The following is a 17,847-nucleotide window of genomic DNA, read 5'->3' as shown; positions in this document are numbered from 1 at the left end:
CTACTTTACTCTCAAAATCTCCTCTGCCCTGTGAACTGTTAACAAGGTGGCAGCCTCCCCTCCACCACCAGTCTCCTGTTTCTCCCCTAGTCCACCTTTGGGGAATTGGCTGGACAGGGATCCCATGGTACACTCCCCAGCTGCATATTCAGTTGCCAGCTTCCTGCTACTTTGCCCCATTCTCTCCAAATTGTACATGCCCCCCCACCTCCCTACTCTATGGTAACAAGACAGCACCTTTCTTTTCCTCCTCCTCTGCGCTTTTCTACTTTCACTCCATTTGGAATCATAGAATCAGTGTGCCCTTGCAACCTAATATTCCATTTTGGCTGTATTAGGAGGAGCACTGCCAGCAGATCTAGAGAAGTAATTATTCTCCTTTATTCGGCTCTGGTGAGGCCGCATCTGGAGTATTGTGTCCAGTTGTGGGCCCCCCACTACAGACAGGATGTGGACACAATGGAGAGGGTCCAGCGGAGGGCAACCAAAATGATTAGGGGGCTGGAGCACATGACCTATGAGGAGAGGCTGAGGGATTTGGGCTTATTTAGTCTGCAGAAAAGAAAAGAGCGGGGGGGGGGGGGGGGGAAGGAATCTGATTGCAGCCTTCAACTTCCTGAAGGGAGGTTCCAAAGAGGATGGAGAGAGGCTGTTCTCTGTATTGACGGATGGCAGAACAAGGAGCAATGTGCTCAAGTTGCAGTGGGGGAGGTCTAGGTTGGATATTAGGAAAAACTATTTCACTGGGAGGGTAGTGAAGTACTGGAATGGATTATGTACGGAGGTAGTGGAATCTTCTATCCTTAGAGGTTTTTAAGTCTCAGCTTAAAGTCCTGGCTGGGTTGATTTAGTTGAGACTGGTCCTGCTTTGGGCAGGGGGCTGGACTTGATGACCTCTGGAGGTCTCTTCCAGCCTATGATTTTATGTTATCTTAGGGAGTAAAGGGAAGGGGGACTTCTTGGAGTTCCTTTGGAAAGGACTAGGGGGCAAGACAATTGCAGGATTACATTTCAAACAATGTTTACATAGGTGTTAATGGCTTATGGTAAAAAAAGAGATTATTTTAAAAGCTTTTCTTTGGAGTGCTGTTGTAAAGATCTATAACTGTGGTCTTAATGACTGTTTTAACTCCAGTGTTACTAATTAATACATGGTATATTGTATTCCATTAAGGCAAAACTTTGCTATCTGTCAGAGTTCTTGCTCTTATGAGTCAGAAGTAGCAAATACTAGGTATGATGCTAGCTGTTTTGTACAATGAAGCCTTATTTGCAAGCTCTCTCTGAGACCATGGGTCTGTCTACAAACCCTGATGCCATGTGTTTATTTTTTCTGGGGTTTCCACAAAGTGTCAGTTTCAAACCAGGAAAACTTCTGTTTTTAGAAATCTGTTTAATTTGTATATCATGGATCCTAAATGTTCCCCCAGATAAACTGTAGAACCCTGAGTAAATGCTTTTACTCTCCTTTCCTGTGGCAGTAAACATTGAATTAATATGTGCAAGGAAAGCATGACTATTTCTGGTTGACTCAGATTTTCTTAGAATCTTAAAGCTGACCTAGGCATTGATAATACTCAATTTGGTGTGTTTACTAGCTTGAGTTGTTAGAAAGGATAATACATGTAATCCAAGGGCAGTGTTAATTTTCTTTTTATTTGATTTCATATTAAACATCACAAGCATTGCTCCTTGTTAATTATCCCTTATTTTAATATATTCCACACTCAGACTGTTTAAAATATATATTTATACCTAGGTTTTTTATTTGTACAGGTGAACACATATCTACACGCTACCTCCATATTGGTGTTGCACATAAGAAATTTCAACCCACCCAAAAGAAAATTCAACTCACCAAAGGATAGAAAATGTTAGAGGGAACACTAGATGTCATCACTGGGAAAAAAAAAATCAGAATGTGGTCACTAAGGCTACATCTAGACAGCAGGGCTATTTTGGGATACCGGAAGCATCCCGAAATAGCAATTCCGCATCTTTTAACACGCCCATTATTCTGCAATATATTTTGAAATTACAGGAGCACTATTCCAGAGTCCCCGTAACCCGCATTCCACAAGGGTTAAGGGATTTGCTGAAATAGCACTGTCTAGCACTGACACCACACAGGAAGACAAGACTCTACCTTGAATAATTTTACTCTAACAAATGTGGCAAAATCAAAACATATCCTTTTACATACATGATTTACTTTTAAAAATAAAAAGCAGCTAGAAGTCATTGCTTCTCAATTAATCATTAGTTGGAAAGTTTATTGTACAAATGGCTAGCTGTATATGAATATATAAAACCACAGATTTTTACTGCCGCATCCCTCTTCAACTCACTGAACATTGAAACTACAGATGAAAAAATAATTATTTCAAGTTTCCAAGTTACTTAGAACTGATTTTATAGAAACTATTATACACGTTTCTGTATTCAAGAACAACAGCTTTTGGGTTGCCTTGCTTAATCAATGCAATGCTCAAAATACCAGAATGGTGATGACTTGTAAATCTGCTGCAGTGCATGAGATTACAAATACCTAATTTATCAATGGCATACAAACTAAGAACATTCACAATTTTGAACAATTATGCCAGTAAATATATAAAAACAAAATGATAATATGCACTTGAAGTGGTATTACCTGTTACAATGTATTTTTAATTACATTAAGCAAGTACTAACCATGGATCAGAGAGCCATTTAACCACTGAATATAGTAGTTTTGTGGAAAAGAAAGCAGGATCTCATTGCTGATTATTGAAAAAGGTAGAAGCAGGACGGCACCAGCTGAAACTGCAAGAGTGAAGGTACTCAAAAACAGCCTGGAAGTCAAAGAAATGTATCATTGTTACTTCTCATAACATAATATGTTCCAAACAACAAAATAATTAACCTAATTCATTTTGCTCATCAGAAAAATGTAACAATTTACACTGCAAAAATGCACTAATTTTCAAAGGTCATGCTTTCAAAAGGATACAATTATGCATTAATTTTTCAGATAGTTCACAGAATTATCAACATTAAGTAAAATAATTCATTCTTGAAAAGAGATGAGGATTTTTGTTCTCTAGTGTTGGAATACATTTGTGATCCCAGCTCAATCATGTATTTCAGCATTTAATATCTTTTGACAACATACCTGTCCTAAGACTACTAAGGAAAGTGCTATGATAAGGGGAAGGAGATTGAATGGTACCATTCACTGGTTCAAAGTGAATTAATGCAGTGAAATATTTCACTAAAAAAAGACAACAGAAATACATTTGAACATAACTATTTAGTCATGCAATTGTAGATTTGTTTCTTTCCATACAAAAATATGGAGCCATCCAGGGCCGGACAGAGGCATGGGCGAGCTGGGCAGCTGCCCAGGGCACCAACCAAGGGGGGGGGGGGCGCCTGATGGCAGCTGTAAGGGGCACGGGGCATCCCTTATAGCTGCTATCAGGCGCTGCGCGCCCAGCTCCCGCAGCGCCGGGCTGCCCGCATCCCCGTGGCACCAGCCAGCAACGCCCTTTCCCCCCTGGCTGCGGGGCCCTACATGGGCCGGCGCGTGCACCAGCAGCCCGTGCCCCTGGGGCGCCAGAATGCCTTGGGCCGGCCCTGGAGCCATCATTACTGATGGACTAAAGTTTATTTTTGTTGGCTAGATAATAGAATGAAAGTCTCAACTAAAAATAAAATACGCATCTAAAATTCTGAAGGGAAAAGTACACTGAGCTAAAAAAATCCAAATACAACTTACAGTAAGTGTCACTTTTTGGCTTTGAATAGACTTATATCAGGAACACAAAGCCAAAGAGTTTATTAAAGAGTAAATCTGATATTAAAATGGAACTCTATAATAATTTTACACACACACACACACACACACACACACACACACACACACACACACACACACACACACAGTCAATAATGGTGTTTGCAGAATTCTTTCCTCCTACCATTCCCATAGTCACTGTTTACAAGTACTTCTACCAAGGTCAATCTGAATACTTTTATGACAAAATGTAGGATCAGGACATTATCTAGCAAGTTCTTAAAGGATGGTTAAATAGCTTAAGTCCAAAATGTGTTGTATCAGAAATGGTCCTAAACTGAGGTACAGCCACCCAGAATCCTATAGTGTTAGTTTTAATAAAAATCTTGCTGATTACTTTATATCAGGGTTTCCCAACCTATGGGTCAGGACCCAAATATGGGTTGCCATTCCATTTCAAAAGGGTCACCAAGTGTCTTCCCAGGTGGCTCTTCCCCCTGCTTCCCCCATTTTTGAATTGCCTTGGGTCACCAAGTCTTCATGAATTGTCAAAATGGGTCCCCATCTGGAAAAGGTTGGGAACCACTGCTCTATATGAAGCAGTATCGACCTGCATGTCTGTAAAGTTTAATTAAAGGTAAAAAGCATTCACAGCTGACAGACACGACGGTTTAAAGTAATTAGAACAGAAAGCAGCTTATTACATGCATCCATATAGTGAGCAATTTTTACAACTTCAAATTTAATGAAAGAAGTCAACACTAAAATTTAGCTAGCATAAAAATATTGCCTTGTTTGAGTTACTTATTAGGGATGTTAGGAAGCGAGTAATTAGCTAATTGTGTAGTCAGCAGAATTTCTATCAACTACACAATTAGTCTGTAAGAGCTAAGAACTACCCCTGCTGTGGTTCTGCAGCTTAAATGTAATAGAAGCCGGGCTGCCTGCATGCCCGGCTCTTACAACTTTTAAACTGCAGAGCCGCAGCAGGGGTAGCTCTCAGACCCAGTTTAAGCTGGGATTGAGCAGGTTAGCAGCTCACAGGCATCCTCCCCTGCCCTATCACCCCATGCTGTTACCTCCCATAGTACTGCAGTTAGAAAACAGACAGGCTGGCTAAAAGATGTACATTTTCTTCCAGATGTAGTCTACCTACTCTATGTTGCATGCAGAGTTGTAGCTGTGTTGGTCCCAGGATATTAGAGAGACAAGGTGGGTGATCTTTTACTAGACCAACTTCTGTTGGTGAAAAACAAATATGTTACTTCAACCACCTTATCCATCTAGTTGATCTCTAACTTAGAGGAGTTCCTCATAAATGGAGAGTGTAACACCCTGAAAAGCAAGTAAGGGAGTTGGAATAGACCAGTCAGAAAAGGCAAAATAGCTTAACCCTGAAGTCTGCAAGTAAATCTTTCCTAAACTAGAAAGACTGTTCACTAATTACCCAGATCCTCTCAAACCTAGACAACAAAGTTTGAAATCCTTATTTAATATTTTACATGTTTCTCAGATGTTTTTTCAGTAATACATCCACTACTGGTAGGATAAATGTAGTACAGCATTATCTTCACACTTTTCCAAAACCACACACAATGCAAGAAGAACAGCGAAATGGCTTACAATATGTTCAAAAGTTCTGTTGTGCTCACAAGGCAAAACACTGGCTACGTCTAGACTGCAGGATTCTTTTGGAAGAAACTTGTTTCAGAAGACATCTTCCGAAAAAACTTCTTCCGAAAGAGAGCGTCCACACTGCAAAAGTGCATCGAAAAAGCAATCTGCTTTTTTGAAAGACAGCGCCCAGACTGAATAAGATGCTCTCTCACATGTAAGCTGTGACTGCAATGGACAGAATAGCCACCAGGGCACCTGTGCTTTTTAGAACCTAAGAATGGCCATACTGGGTCAGCCCAAAAGCCCATCTAGCCCAGTAGACTGTCTGCTGACAGTGGCCCGCACCAGGTGGCCCGGAGGGGGTTGACCAAAGACAATGATCAAGCGATTTGTTTCCTGACATCCTTCTCCTGCTTCTGACAAACGGAGGCCAGGAATTTCTATCCCCTGGCTAATAGCCTTTTATGGACCTAACCTCCATGAAATTATCTAGCTTCTCTTTAAACTCGGTTATAGTCCTAGCCTTCACAGCCTCCTCTGGCAATGAGTTCCACAGGCTGACTACACGCTGTGTGAAGAAAAACTTTATTTTATTATCAGAGGGGTAGCCATGTTAGTCTGAATCTGCAAAAGCAGCGAGGAGTCCTGTGGCACCTTATAGACTAACTGAAGTGTTGAAGCATAAGCTTTCGTAGGCAAAGACCCACTTCATCAGATGCATGTGCATGTGACATGCATCTGACGAAGTGGGTCTTTGCCTACGAAAGCTTTTGCTTCAACACTTCAGTTAGTCTATAAGGTGCCACAGGACTCCTCGCCGCTTTCTTTTATTAGTTTTAAACCTGCTACCCATTAACTTCATTTGGTGTCCTCTAGTAGTTCTATTATGGGAACTAATAAATAACTTTTCTTTATTCGCTCTCTCCACACCACTCATGATTTTGTATACCTCTATCATATCCCCCCTAAGTCTCCTCTTTTCTAAACTGAAAAGCCCCAGTCACTTTAACCTCTCTTCAAATGGGACCCATTCCAAAAGTTTTTCCTCTTCTTCCGAAAACTCCCTCTTCCCAGAAGACACACACACCTTTTTGTGAAAGAGTTCTTTCTTAAAAACGCTTCTTCCTTGTAGAATGAGGATTACCACTGCTGGAAAAAACCCTCTGTTTGTTCAATTTTCTTGCGGAAGAATGCAATTGCAGTGTGGACGTTCCTCCAGTTGTGTCAGAAAAGTGGCCGTTTTTCCAACAAAACTCTGTAGTGTAGACGTACCCTTTGAAATAAGCAACATGTCCCTCTCTTGTAGTGTTCCCATCCTGCTTTAGAAGTGCCACTGCATAGTATGTAGCACCCTGCCACCAGCATAAAGAAGAGTGCTGAGCAATTTGAAAACTTTCATAATATCATCAAGCCTACAGAAAATAGCATAAAAAAACACAAACTATTATTTCAAGTTTGTAAAAGAATAAGGTGGAAGTAAAAAATTGTCGGCTGCTATTAGACCATCAGTGACAAAAGATTATCTTTTCAAATGTTTTCTATTTAAGAGGTAGGGAACTAAGTGACAAACTGTTAAACAATAATAATAGTTTACACCTGTTTAACAATTTTTTAAACAAGTAAATAAACAAGAAAAATCAATAGCAATAAATGGTAAATTGCAGGAATACATCCTGAATTTAGTTCGGCTTTAGGAACTAAAGTTGAACAATGGAAATAATGCAAAATTGAACTACAGAAAGTCATCTCTCAGGAAGCTTTCCCAAACATGATTTCGTTTTTCCACTTTGGATAAGGAGACTAAGAGGGGAGAATCAAGTCCAGTGGTCTCATCAGGCAATTAGAGTAGAAAATGGAAAAGCTAAGGCTTTGTTTATAATGGCAATTGAGCAAAAAGCTGTTCTGGTTCACAGGTGCTTAACCCATTGTGACAAAGTGGGGACTGCATTCGCCTTATGTTTCATGTGAGTTCTACTGTCCTATAGTAACCCTATGTGCCTCAGTTTCCCAGGGCACTGTACCAATATCTAGATGGGTGATGGGAATTTCTGTTATGAGTCTCACTGAGGGAGGCTACCCCAGTCCTTGTCACTGAGCCTGAGCAAAGGAAGGGGTACTAATACTAAAAATATTTGACTAGAAGCACAGGAGCGCCAAACACCTACATTGGAGCACCCACACAAAGTCAGCTTTTTCCGTATAACAATGGAAATATGCATACTGAAGTGCTCATAGGCAAACACAGCACGTTTCATTAGGGTGTGCACCCAAAGAATTTTTTTAAATGTACTTTGACCCCCTCATTAGCCACGCTTCTAGAGGTAACCCTCTCTGGGCAAGATGGGCACATGACCAAAAGTAAAGAGTGTCATGTGACATCCCCCCCTCCTCAAGGACTATTCCCACCATCCTCCTACCAATAGGGATTAGTTTGCCCCCCCCCAACCCACCCCATGCAACTATCCTGAAATTGCATTAACCCAATGTGTGTGACATTAATGCAGGGGGTGGAGAGACTGGGGGGGGAGGGGGAGAGGAGGAAGAGTGTTCCCTCTAAGAGTTTCCTTCCATGAGCAGAATGAATTTTGTGTTGTGCACCAGTACTGCGTTCATGTGGCTTGTTTGGATGTGCCACTGTGGCACCCAAGTTAATAAATATCTACCTTTCCCCTCTGCTGCCATGTCGCCTCCCCTTGCTCTATCAACTCCCCTGGTGCCTGCTGCCCTCCAACCCCTCACCGTACTCTGCTGTCCTGACTCCTGCCCTTAGCCTTCCTGAGACCTGCCCCCCCTCCACCAGCCATTCTCTCCCCACTGTGCCCACTCCTCCAGTAGCCCCACTCTGATCATGTGAGCTACCCCACCTTATCCAACACTTCCCGCGCCTCTCTCCTCTGGTGCTGGTCCCTCCCCTGCAGGTGTCTGCCCTTCTGCTTCATCCCCAGAATCCCCCGGCACCTTCACCTTCCCTTACCCCTGCACCCTCCTGGTGCCTCCCCCTTCCCTCACTGCCCCTGCCCCCTTTGCCCTTTTTTCCCTGACGCCCATCCCCTCACCACCCTCTGCCCCCATCTCCCTCATGCCCCTCTGTGCCCTCACACATGACTTGCTCCAACCCCACCTTCCTCATGCCTATCCCTTCTGTCAAGCCTTCTCCCAGCACCTCCCCCTCCAATCCCCAATGCCCTTCCCCTCTCCTCTTCCAGCATCACCCTGTCCCCCCCTTCCTCTGACACCTCCCCTCCTGCCCTTTTCCTCATTGTCTCCACTTCCTCCCCCTCCCCCCCAGCATTTGTCTCCTCTACACTGTCCCTTTGGTGCCTTCCCCTTTCTATCCCCTCCAAACAAGCCCCTTCCTCCTCTTTCCCCTCCACCCTCCCCCACCACAAAAGCCCCTTCCTCTTCCACCCCTTCCTCTTATTTCCTGCTCCCCCCCCCACCACACACACCCTTCCTTACCTTCAGCTTCTGCCTTACAGCTTGCAGGGCTGGAGTCAGAGCCAGCCCAATCTGCAGGGCCGGGGAGGGGCACCCCAGGGCACAGTGCAGTGCTGCAGGACCGGGCGGGGACGCCCCTGCGGCGCCACACAGTGCTGCAGGGCCAGGCACCGTGCGGTGCTGCAGGGCCGAGTGCTGCCGGGACGGGCGGAGGGCACTCACAGAGTGCCATGTGGTGCTGCCGGGATGGGCACCGCATGGTGCTGTTGGTACAGGCTGCAAAAATGGCTCAGGCCACTATCTGTAGTTGGGCCCCAGCTGCTTTTGGAGCTGGGCTGCTGGGTTTTAAAGTTCCTGGCATTTCCCCCTCACCTGTTGCGTGGCGTCCTCAGACGCTGCGCATGCGCTGTCTCTGCCCCACAGTGCCCAGTAGATGGCTGTGGGGAATTTAAAGTGAGGGGCTGTGGCGCTCTGTCACAAATCCCTCTCTTCCTCCAGCAGCTGCAGGTTGGCCGGACATTAGGGTGTGCCTGGGCACACCCGGCACACCCCTAGCGCATGCTTATGGAAACGCTCCTCCTGCAGATGTAACTCCCCTGCTATGCTGATGTAATAAAACCACATTGTCAGCAGCATGGAGTTTTGTTGGGTTTTTTGTTTTGTTTTTTTACAGTAAGGGTTTTTGGGTTTTTTTGGGTGGGGTTTGTTTGGGATTTTTCGGTATTTAGAGCACCACCGTATCTGTGTAGACACCTCACTTCATTATATCACCCCAAATGGCCTCCAGAAGAGGGGTCTCAATGCCCATCACAATCAGTTTGAACTCTGTTGCCCTGAACGTAAGACTGGTGAAGTTTTGAAATTCTTCTTCCTGTTTGCTCAGTATGTACATTTCACATAGTATCTTCCCCGTTGATCATGCCAGCTTCCTTCAGCAGACACTTTCCTGTGTGAAGTGCACCAGAGCTGCTGGATCTGTGGAGTAAATGGAGAGAAGGCTGTGCAGATGCAGCTGTACAACAGCTGTAGGAATTTTATACCTTCAGATTGCTACCCAGAGGCATGAGAGGGATAAGTAGCAGTGTTGTGCTAAAAATAAAGGAGCTAAGGCAGGTGTACTGGAAGGCAATGGAGGCCAGCTGTCACTATGGAGCAGCATGCTGCTTCTATAAGGAGCTGCATGCCATCCTTGGTGGTGACCTTACCTCCATCATCAAGAGTCCTATGAAATACTTCAGGGATACTGGAGGCAGCAGCCAGAAGACTCAACACAAACAAGGAAGTAGAGCTAAGAGTTGATATGAAGCACACTAAGGGTTGTTTGGAATTGCAACAAGTCAGGACCTCTTTTCCATCCTGGAGGGGCCTATCCAATCCCAGCATTCCAAATCAGCCATGCACAATGCAGGAGAGGAGAGCCCCAGTAAGTGCTCATTTTGCCTTGCTACTGCATACTGAGAGGAGATTGAGCTCTGTAGGTGTTCTACAATCCTCCATCAAAGGCTCTTTAGGAGAGCTGCCTTGGGAGAACTTTTCTGAGTCACTTGGCATTTATTTCTGGAGTTACACACAGCTTAAGAGGGCCCTCACTGCTAAACTGTTCCTCTTTCTCATGCTCCCTATTTGATCAAAAGTTTGTGTTTTATCCTATTAACAACTTGAGTCTTTAAATACTAATTTCATTTCAGTTTTAATACAGCCTCTCTCTGAGTTACGGACCAAACACTTGGCCGTAACTTGAGCTGTTCGTAACTCGGACCCCATTGAGTTACACACGACCGCGCTGTTCATAAGCGTGGGTCGCATTCGTAACTTGGGGACTGCCTTTATGACCGTTCCATGGGAGATTTGGTCACAAGTGTGAATGGTCATAACTCGACTGTTCGCAACTCGGGGAGCGGCTGTATACATCACTCAGTGCTAACACACACAATGGGTGGGAATATTTGCCCCTTGCAGTTAACACTCATGAAGAAAACACTACCTGGGGTAATTCAAGGTGGTAAAGCTAGCATTGCTTGGACACATGCATCATATAAAGACACATTACTAGGAACCATCATCAAAATACACCTTCAACAGCTTCCTGTTGTGCACCTCTAATTGACCTTTTACCTGGCCACTCAAAATCAGCAGCCAACCTATCAGCTGCAGCGGTCCACACCTGGTGAAACTGCTCCCTCTTTGATTTGCAAATCTTAGGTAGAATACCGCAGGCCACAAAGACCATCAGAATATTTTCCTCGCTGAAGTCTAACCAGTCAAAAAGGCAGCCCTAGGGACCATTTAATGAGCCAAAGGCACATATAACTATCATTTGGCACCTGCTAAATCTGTTGAAGCACTCTTTGCAGCTGCTCAGGAGGCTAGTGTAAGGCTTCATGAGTCACAGGAATTATGAGCATTTCAACATCCCACACTGGAATCTTCTGTTCTGAAAAGCAAGTCCCAGCATACAGCTTTCTATAAATTCAGTGTTCTGAAAGATGTGCAATACGCACCTTTCCTAAGCACCCCACATTCATGCCAGTGAAACAGCTCCAGTGACCCACCATTGTCTTTAAGACCCTGGAGAAGTAGCTCTTTTGGTTGATGCACACCATCCCAAGACAGGCAGGGGCCAAAATTGAGAGATGATTTCCATTTATCTTACCCCACTTAGGGAATCCCATTGCTTCAAAGTAATCAATTCTTTCCTACACATTACAAGAAGTCATAGTGGCCCTGCACACTTGCACCACTGCAACCCCCACAGTGGACTTCTGAACTCCAAACAGATTAACAACTAACAAGCAGCATTCTGGAGTTGCCAGCTTCCACACAGTGATTGTCACTCACTCTTCCACATTGAAAAAAAGGTTCTTATTCTGGTGTCCTTGAGCCACAGAGCTGAGGCAACCTCTGAACACTGTTCCAAGAAGGTGGATTTAATGCATCCAAAAGTTCTACAGTCCATGCTCATTATTCAACACACACTTCACAATGTGATTCCACCACTCACTGTGTGTTTCCCCAAACCCAGTACCAACAATCCACCATGGCAAACTGTTATGTGAATGGTAGCATCAATCTTGAATTATCTGTCTCCACGGCAAACAGCAGGGCAGGCATCTCCTGATCTACATGCACTTCCACAGCTCATGAAATACTACAGAACCAGCCATGTTGTGTTCATAAAGCTCCCCAACAGAAAGGTCAGCAGCTCAGGATCCATGCTGTCTAGGGTGACCATATTTCCCTATACCAAATATGGGACACTAAGGAGGGGGGGCTTGCCAGTACTCAGGGCTGGACGGTGCTGCCAGTGCTCGGGGCTTCAGCCTGCAGCAGGCAGGGGGTGAGGGGAGTTGCCAGCAATCAGGGCTTAAGCCCCACAGTGGGGGTAAGGAGGAGCACTGGCGCTTGGGGGGTCCAGCAAGTGAAGCTCTGAGTCCTGGCAGCTCCCTGCCTCCCCTCCCACACTGCAGGAATGAAATTCAGCCCCACAACATGCAGGGCAGGGAGGGGAGCTGCCAGCTCTCAAGGCTTCAGCTGCTGAAGCCCTAAGAGCTAGTGGCTCCTCTCTCCCCCTGAATCCTGCTGCAGGGAAAATACAGAATAACGTGCCCATTTTTAAAAAAAAAAAAACTGTCACACCAAGAGGAAGACTTAAATACGACTGTCAGTAAAAACAGGATGGATGGTCATCCTAATGTTGTCAGGCTGTTGAAAAAGAGCATAAAACAAAGTAAAAAGCCCATGGAATGATGGAACAGAAAAACTTGCATCACATTTCCATGATGCACTGCGACCTTTTTCCAGAACTCCCAGCAGATGAGAACAGAGGGTGGAAAGTTGCACAGTGGAAAGCTACCCATAATGCAACACTGTCAATGCTAGAGTAATGACTGTTGTTGCACTCTGCTGACACAAGGAGCATTGTGTTGACGTACTCAACCAAAGGTATTGAAGTGTCTTATGATTGTCAGTATAACTTAAGTTGACTTAACTCTGTAATGTAGACATGGCCTCAAACTAATAAGTGAATAAAGAGCGTATGTGAATGAAAAATTAAAGAGTTGTGTTCATAACCTGTCTCAGACTGCCATTTTTGCATGCATCCATTATAATCTGTATCTAAGCTATAGGTAAAAAACCTAAATGGGTACTTCTAGAACAGGGTGGGCAATAATTTTTTATTGGAGCTACTCCAAGATTTTGGAAGGTGGTCAAGGGCCACACTCTTCCATGATATTAATGGAGGAGGTGCGGGGTCTTGGATGGAGGTTTGGGGCAGAAGGGAGTTTAGGGCATGGGAATGAAGTGCAGAAGGAAGTGTAGGGTTGTGACTAGGGAGGGATTGGGGTACTGGAGGAGGTGCAGAGGTTTGGGTTATGATCTTGGGCAGGAGCGGGTTGTGACCTGGAGCAGGGAACAGGATCAGGGAGAGGATGCAGGGGCTTGGTTTGTTACCTAGAGCAGGAGGGGATTGTGACCTCAGGCTAGGGGTTGGGGAACAGGTGTGGGGTTGTGACTAGAGCAGCAGGGGTTTGACACCTGGGACAGGGGATTGGTATGTAGGATCTGGGAGGATGTATGGGTTCAGGAGTGGGGGCAGAAGGTTTGGGTTATGGGGGGTAGAAAAGGGCTGAGGTGCCAGGGGCAGGCTCTGGAGACTTACCTGGGTGACTGCCAGCCAGCAGTCCAACATTTCTCAGACAGCCTCTCTGCCTGCCCCACCCTGCACAGACTACAGGGGCCATGTGCGTCTGTGAGTAACTATGAGCCTGAGGAGAGGAGGGAGTGATGATTTGTGTGCTATCTATTCTTCTAACAGGTAGCTACCAATGGCCATAAGCCAGCCAATGCGTTTGTGCGGGAGGTGGGGGCAGACTGGGAAGCCTCTCCCTCCTCATCACTGGGCTCACAGTTGTTGAAAAACAAACAGCCCAGCATCCACTTTTCTGAATGACATGTAGGGAAGCAGGGCAGGCAGGCAGCATGCCTGAGGCTCCCTGCTGTGTCCATGGATGGAATCCAGTAGTTTGGTGGGCCGAATTCAGCCCGTGGGCTGTATTTTGTCCAGCCCTGTCCTAGGAGCAGAGCCCCCCCACTCCCCCTGCAACAATGCTCTAAAATAACTGTTTAAAGAAAAGTTGTAATGTTTTTCTGCATATGTGCAATAAACACTATGCAGTGTTGCCTATTTACAATTTACATTATTGAAAATGTAATTGCATCAAGAAAGAAAGAAATGTACATACGAAATTCTGTTGACAATGGCATCTTCATCCTCCTGCTCATCTGAAAAATAATTTAGCAGATTTAATTTTTACAGTTACCTATATATTAAAAGGGAGAGTAAGCTATGAAAATGAGAAACTAAATCTTAGATCAAAAATTGTGTGTTAAATCCAAATGCATTATTTTTTTATTCTGCAGTAAACATACATTTTGTAAATTAATGTTACCCATTTCCAGTAGTTTTCTTAAAAGAAAGTTTTTCTTGATAAAAAGAGCCGAAGCTTTCTCTGCATATTCACACTTCCTTTGTCTAGATTGCTGGTTTCTGAATCTCTTCAATCTCAAAACAATTAAAGGGCATTATTTTGCTCAAAACTAAGGATTACCTCTTTGATGGCCTCTTAAGACAAGACGATAGTGAATTTGCAGAATAGCCATGCCAGGAAAGTTCCTTTCTACTCACTACTCTTCCTTAAAATTACAAAGAGCATTCAAACAAGTTGAGGGGAAAATGGGTTTAAACACCTCATAAGAATACAAGCTAAAAATATACAAGAAACACTTGGTACTAGAAAAACAGTTGAGAATTTTATATGCAGTTAAAAATATACATGCATGTACAAAAAAGAAAAAAATACATCAGAAGAATAGTAATAACCCGCCCTTGACAACCAGAAGCGATATCATCATCTCTCACCTAGTCTTAATTCCTCCATGAACCAATGGCTTTCTCTTTTGGTATTTTAGAGAATTTTCCTCCTCGATCTCTTAACCCTTCATAAATAGGAAGAGTGCCTACCTCCCAGCTTGGAATCTTTACTTTTTTCTTGCTCTTCTCTATAATCGTATGGACAGCCACATCTCCACAATCTCCCTCCCCCATTTTATGATGTGGACTCCTAAAATGAAAATCCGCTTTCAAGCCACTTTTATTCCTATCACGTTTAAGTTTTCCATGCTGCCCATCACCATGCACTGTCAGCTATTTTCCAGATAAAAGAATGCATAAAACCTGTTGCCATATATTTCCAAATTTGGATATGTCCAGTAAGAAGCTTGCTTCATACTCCTGCAAAAAAATATTCTATGCAAGTTGGGCAATCACTAAATTAGGGCCTACTCTCCCAAGATTAAATAATAGTTATTTAGATTTACAAGAAAGCCATAAACCAGCTCTCTGGTAGAACAGCTTGTGGTAGAAGTGGCAAATTACTGAAGGAAAAGTTAGAGAGAAGAATTTACGGAGATGAAACTATTTCAACTATCAGCTCACCATGCAACTGTTAACTTTAGAGTTTCCAGTTTTGATTGCTTGTCCAAGCAACTTTAGTTTTCTATACATGTGTATTTTCCTATGGTATTAATATAAAAATTCAGCTTGTAAACTTTTGGTAGGTTCTTTTGATTGCTATAGGAGAGTGGTTTAAGAGTCCTTTGTGCAATGGTAGAGATACTAAGCAGTGACTTCTACTTGCATGTAAATTAGTAGACAATTAATTAAGTGTTTACATTATATAGCATATTAGTCAATTTCAACCAAAAACCAGATAGCAAACTGTCTTCTATGGGGCGCCTCTTAATGAAAGAGCACATGACAGAAAAATATGTGCAAAGTTATTGGGCTCTATTTTATGTTTTTGCAGCACATGAAAAATTCGTTTGTTTATTCAGCTAAATGTATCCAGCCAGTATGTTTTCACTGTCCTTAAAAGCAGTCAATCAACTCACAAGTGCACCAGATAGTGGTTTCTGATTGACTAAATTAGGCAGAAAAGGAGGAAAAATCCATCTGAAAGCCCTTTTTGAGCTTTCACTACACCCACTTTGAGAGGTACATGGTAGCTTGTAAAAACAGTGAAGGAAAGAAATTACTACACTGGAAGGACTTTAATATGAAAAAGATCTACAGGAATCCTAGTGAAGAGATTCAGCCAGAGTCAAAGCCATCTTCCAACAGTCAAGCTGCCCATTAGCCAGATCTAGCAAGTGTTGCAATCACAAAATCCTTGCAAGAAAACCCTGCTATTAAGAAAGAACAATGCCTGGTACATGTACACACAATACACAAATTTTTCTCAACTGCCTTTGAGACAGGAGAAACAGTGAATGGGATGTTTCAACCACATGAGTTGGTCCAACATAGAACATAACACTAGTGAATGGATATCTTGGTCCAGGAATTTATCAGTGGCACTTGACATACCTCAATTAAAATAAATGCAGCTTACATCTCAAAGAATATTCATTCTGAATCAAGCACTATAACAGATCTTGAAGCATGGTCCGAGTCTACTATTGCTGCCCTTGAGTGAGCCAAAACAAGCAAATGGACAACTTGGACAAGTCTAAAAGCATATAATGCCACCACATCTCCCAGATTTGTCTTCCAGCATGCAATCTGTGTGGAAACTGAGCCAGAGATTTTGATACAAAGCTGCTGGAAATTGAGACTTAAAACTGATGAGTGACTCCTTCAACACTCCCTGCTACCATTCCAACTCTCCTAGTGAGGTGGTAAGAATTCATATGATGAATTAGGAGTTCAATAACTTTAAATTTAATTCATCAAAGCCGAAAGTCTGATACATAACTAGTCAGTAGCTTTGTGATACCAGTAAAATTGCCCTACAGGGCATTACAGAAAACTGGGTCTGTTTACACTGCACCCGTAACTCGAAATAAGCTATGCAATTTGACCTATGCAAATTGCAACGCTTATTTCAAGCGTATTTCAAAATAAATCACTATTCCGAAACATCCCTTAATCATTGAGGAACAAGGTTTACAGGGACGTTGGAATAGTGAGCCCATTATTTCAAAATAACAGTCTTGTTTAAGAGATGCAGAATAGCTATTTTGGGATTCCAGAAGTATCCCAAAACAGCATCACAGTCTTGACATACCCCTATAAAATAGCAGCCTGACATTCAAGAGAAGTATCTGATTCAGAGTTTTTTCCTAAGGTCTTTTATACTTTGAAGCATCCCAGGCTGAATGCTGCCCAGTCTTGTTTCAGGCCAATTCCACAAGCCAAATACACAGAGAAGGGTTGGAACTTAACTTCACTTACAAGTTTAATTATGTAGATGGAATGAACAGGGACATCAGATGGCTCACACACTACCTTAACATCCTAGTGACTTAACCAAACAACCAAACAGTGGAAGTGCTAATTGTTCTTATCAGCCTCATATAACTACTTGAACCATCTACTCACTGCCTTTTTTTTTTTTTTTCTCCTCTCCCCTTTTTTCTCTTTTTTCCCTGCTCCTTCCCTTATTTATTCTTGGATCTGGACTTCTAATACTCCAGTCATCTGAAGAAGTGGGTTGTGCCCACGAAAGCTCATGGTACCATCTACATGTTTTGTTAATCCTTAAGATGCTACTAGACTATTCGCTGTTTAAGTTTTTCCTGTTACAGACTTAACTCAGCTACTTCTCTGAAGCTTTGGGTATGTCTAGACTACAGGCTTTTGTCGACAGAAGTTTTGTCGATGGTATCTGTCAACAAAACTTCTGTCGACAAAGAGCGTCTAGACACATTCAGTTCTGTCGACAAAGCAAGCTGCTTTGTCGACAAAACCCTGTAGTCTACACACAACCCTACATGCAATAACACCTACTGTCGACAAGGTGTTATGCCTCGTAAAATGAGGTTTACCAGCATCGACAAAACTGCTGAGTTCTGTCGACGTATTGTTTCTATCAACTTTATTGTATTTGAGTGTGTGAGACTTTGCTAAATTAATAAATTACTTATTTGTAAATATAGACAAGTTCCTATTGTAC

General features: G+C 43.3%; 1 protein-coding gene across 5 annotated transcripts in view; it reads right to left on the bottom strand.

The window, feature by feature from the left end:
* The window catches only part of LMBR1 (limb development membrane protein 1), a 139,575-nt gene that overhangs the window by 109,220 nt on the left and 12,508 nt on the right, over window positions 1–17,847 (bottom strand). For 2 of the 5 annotated variants that reach the window (XM_006129337.5, XM_006129336.5), the window contains exons 3-4: window positions 14,077–14,116; window positions 2,695–2,834 (exon numbers count right to left, since the gene is read on the bottom strand). In XM_006129337.5, the coding sequence (XP_006129399.3) occupies window positions 2,695–2,834; window positions 14,077–14,116 (180 nt within the window). Of the gene's footprint in view, window positions 1–1,858; window positions 1,878–2,694; window positions 2,835–9,591; window positions 9,809–14,076; window positions 14,117–17,847 lie in introns of those variants that run through there. The other 3 variants (XM_025187879.3, XM_089776779.1, XM_075922751.2) reach the window with 3 other exon arrangements.

The sequence above is a fragment of the Pelodiscus sinensis genome, chromosome 2 (genome assembly GCF_052426305.1).
Source record: "Pelodiscus sinensis isolate ZL-2025 chromosome 2, ASM5242630v1, whole genome shotgun sequence".
Lineage (NCBI taxonomy): Eukaryota > Metazoa > Chordata > Testudines > Trionychidae > Pelodiscus > Pelodiscus sinensis.
This window is presented reverse-complemented; position numbering and strand designations above follow the sequence as displayed.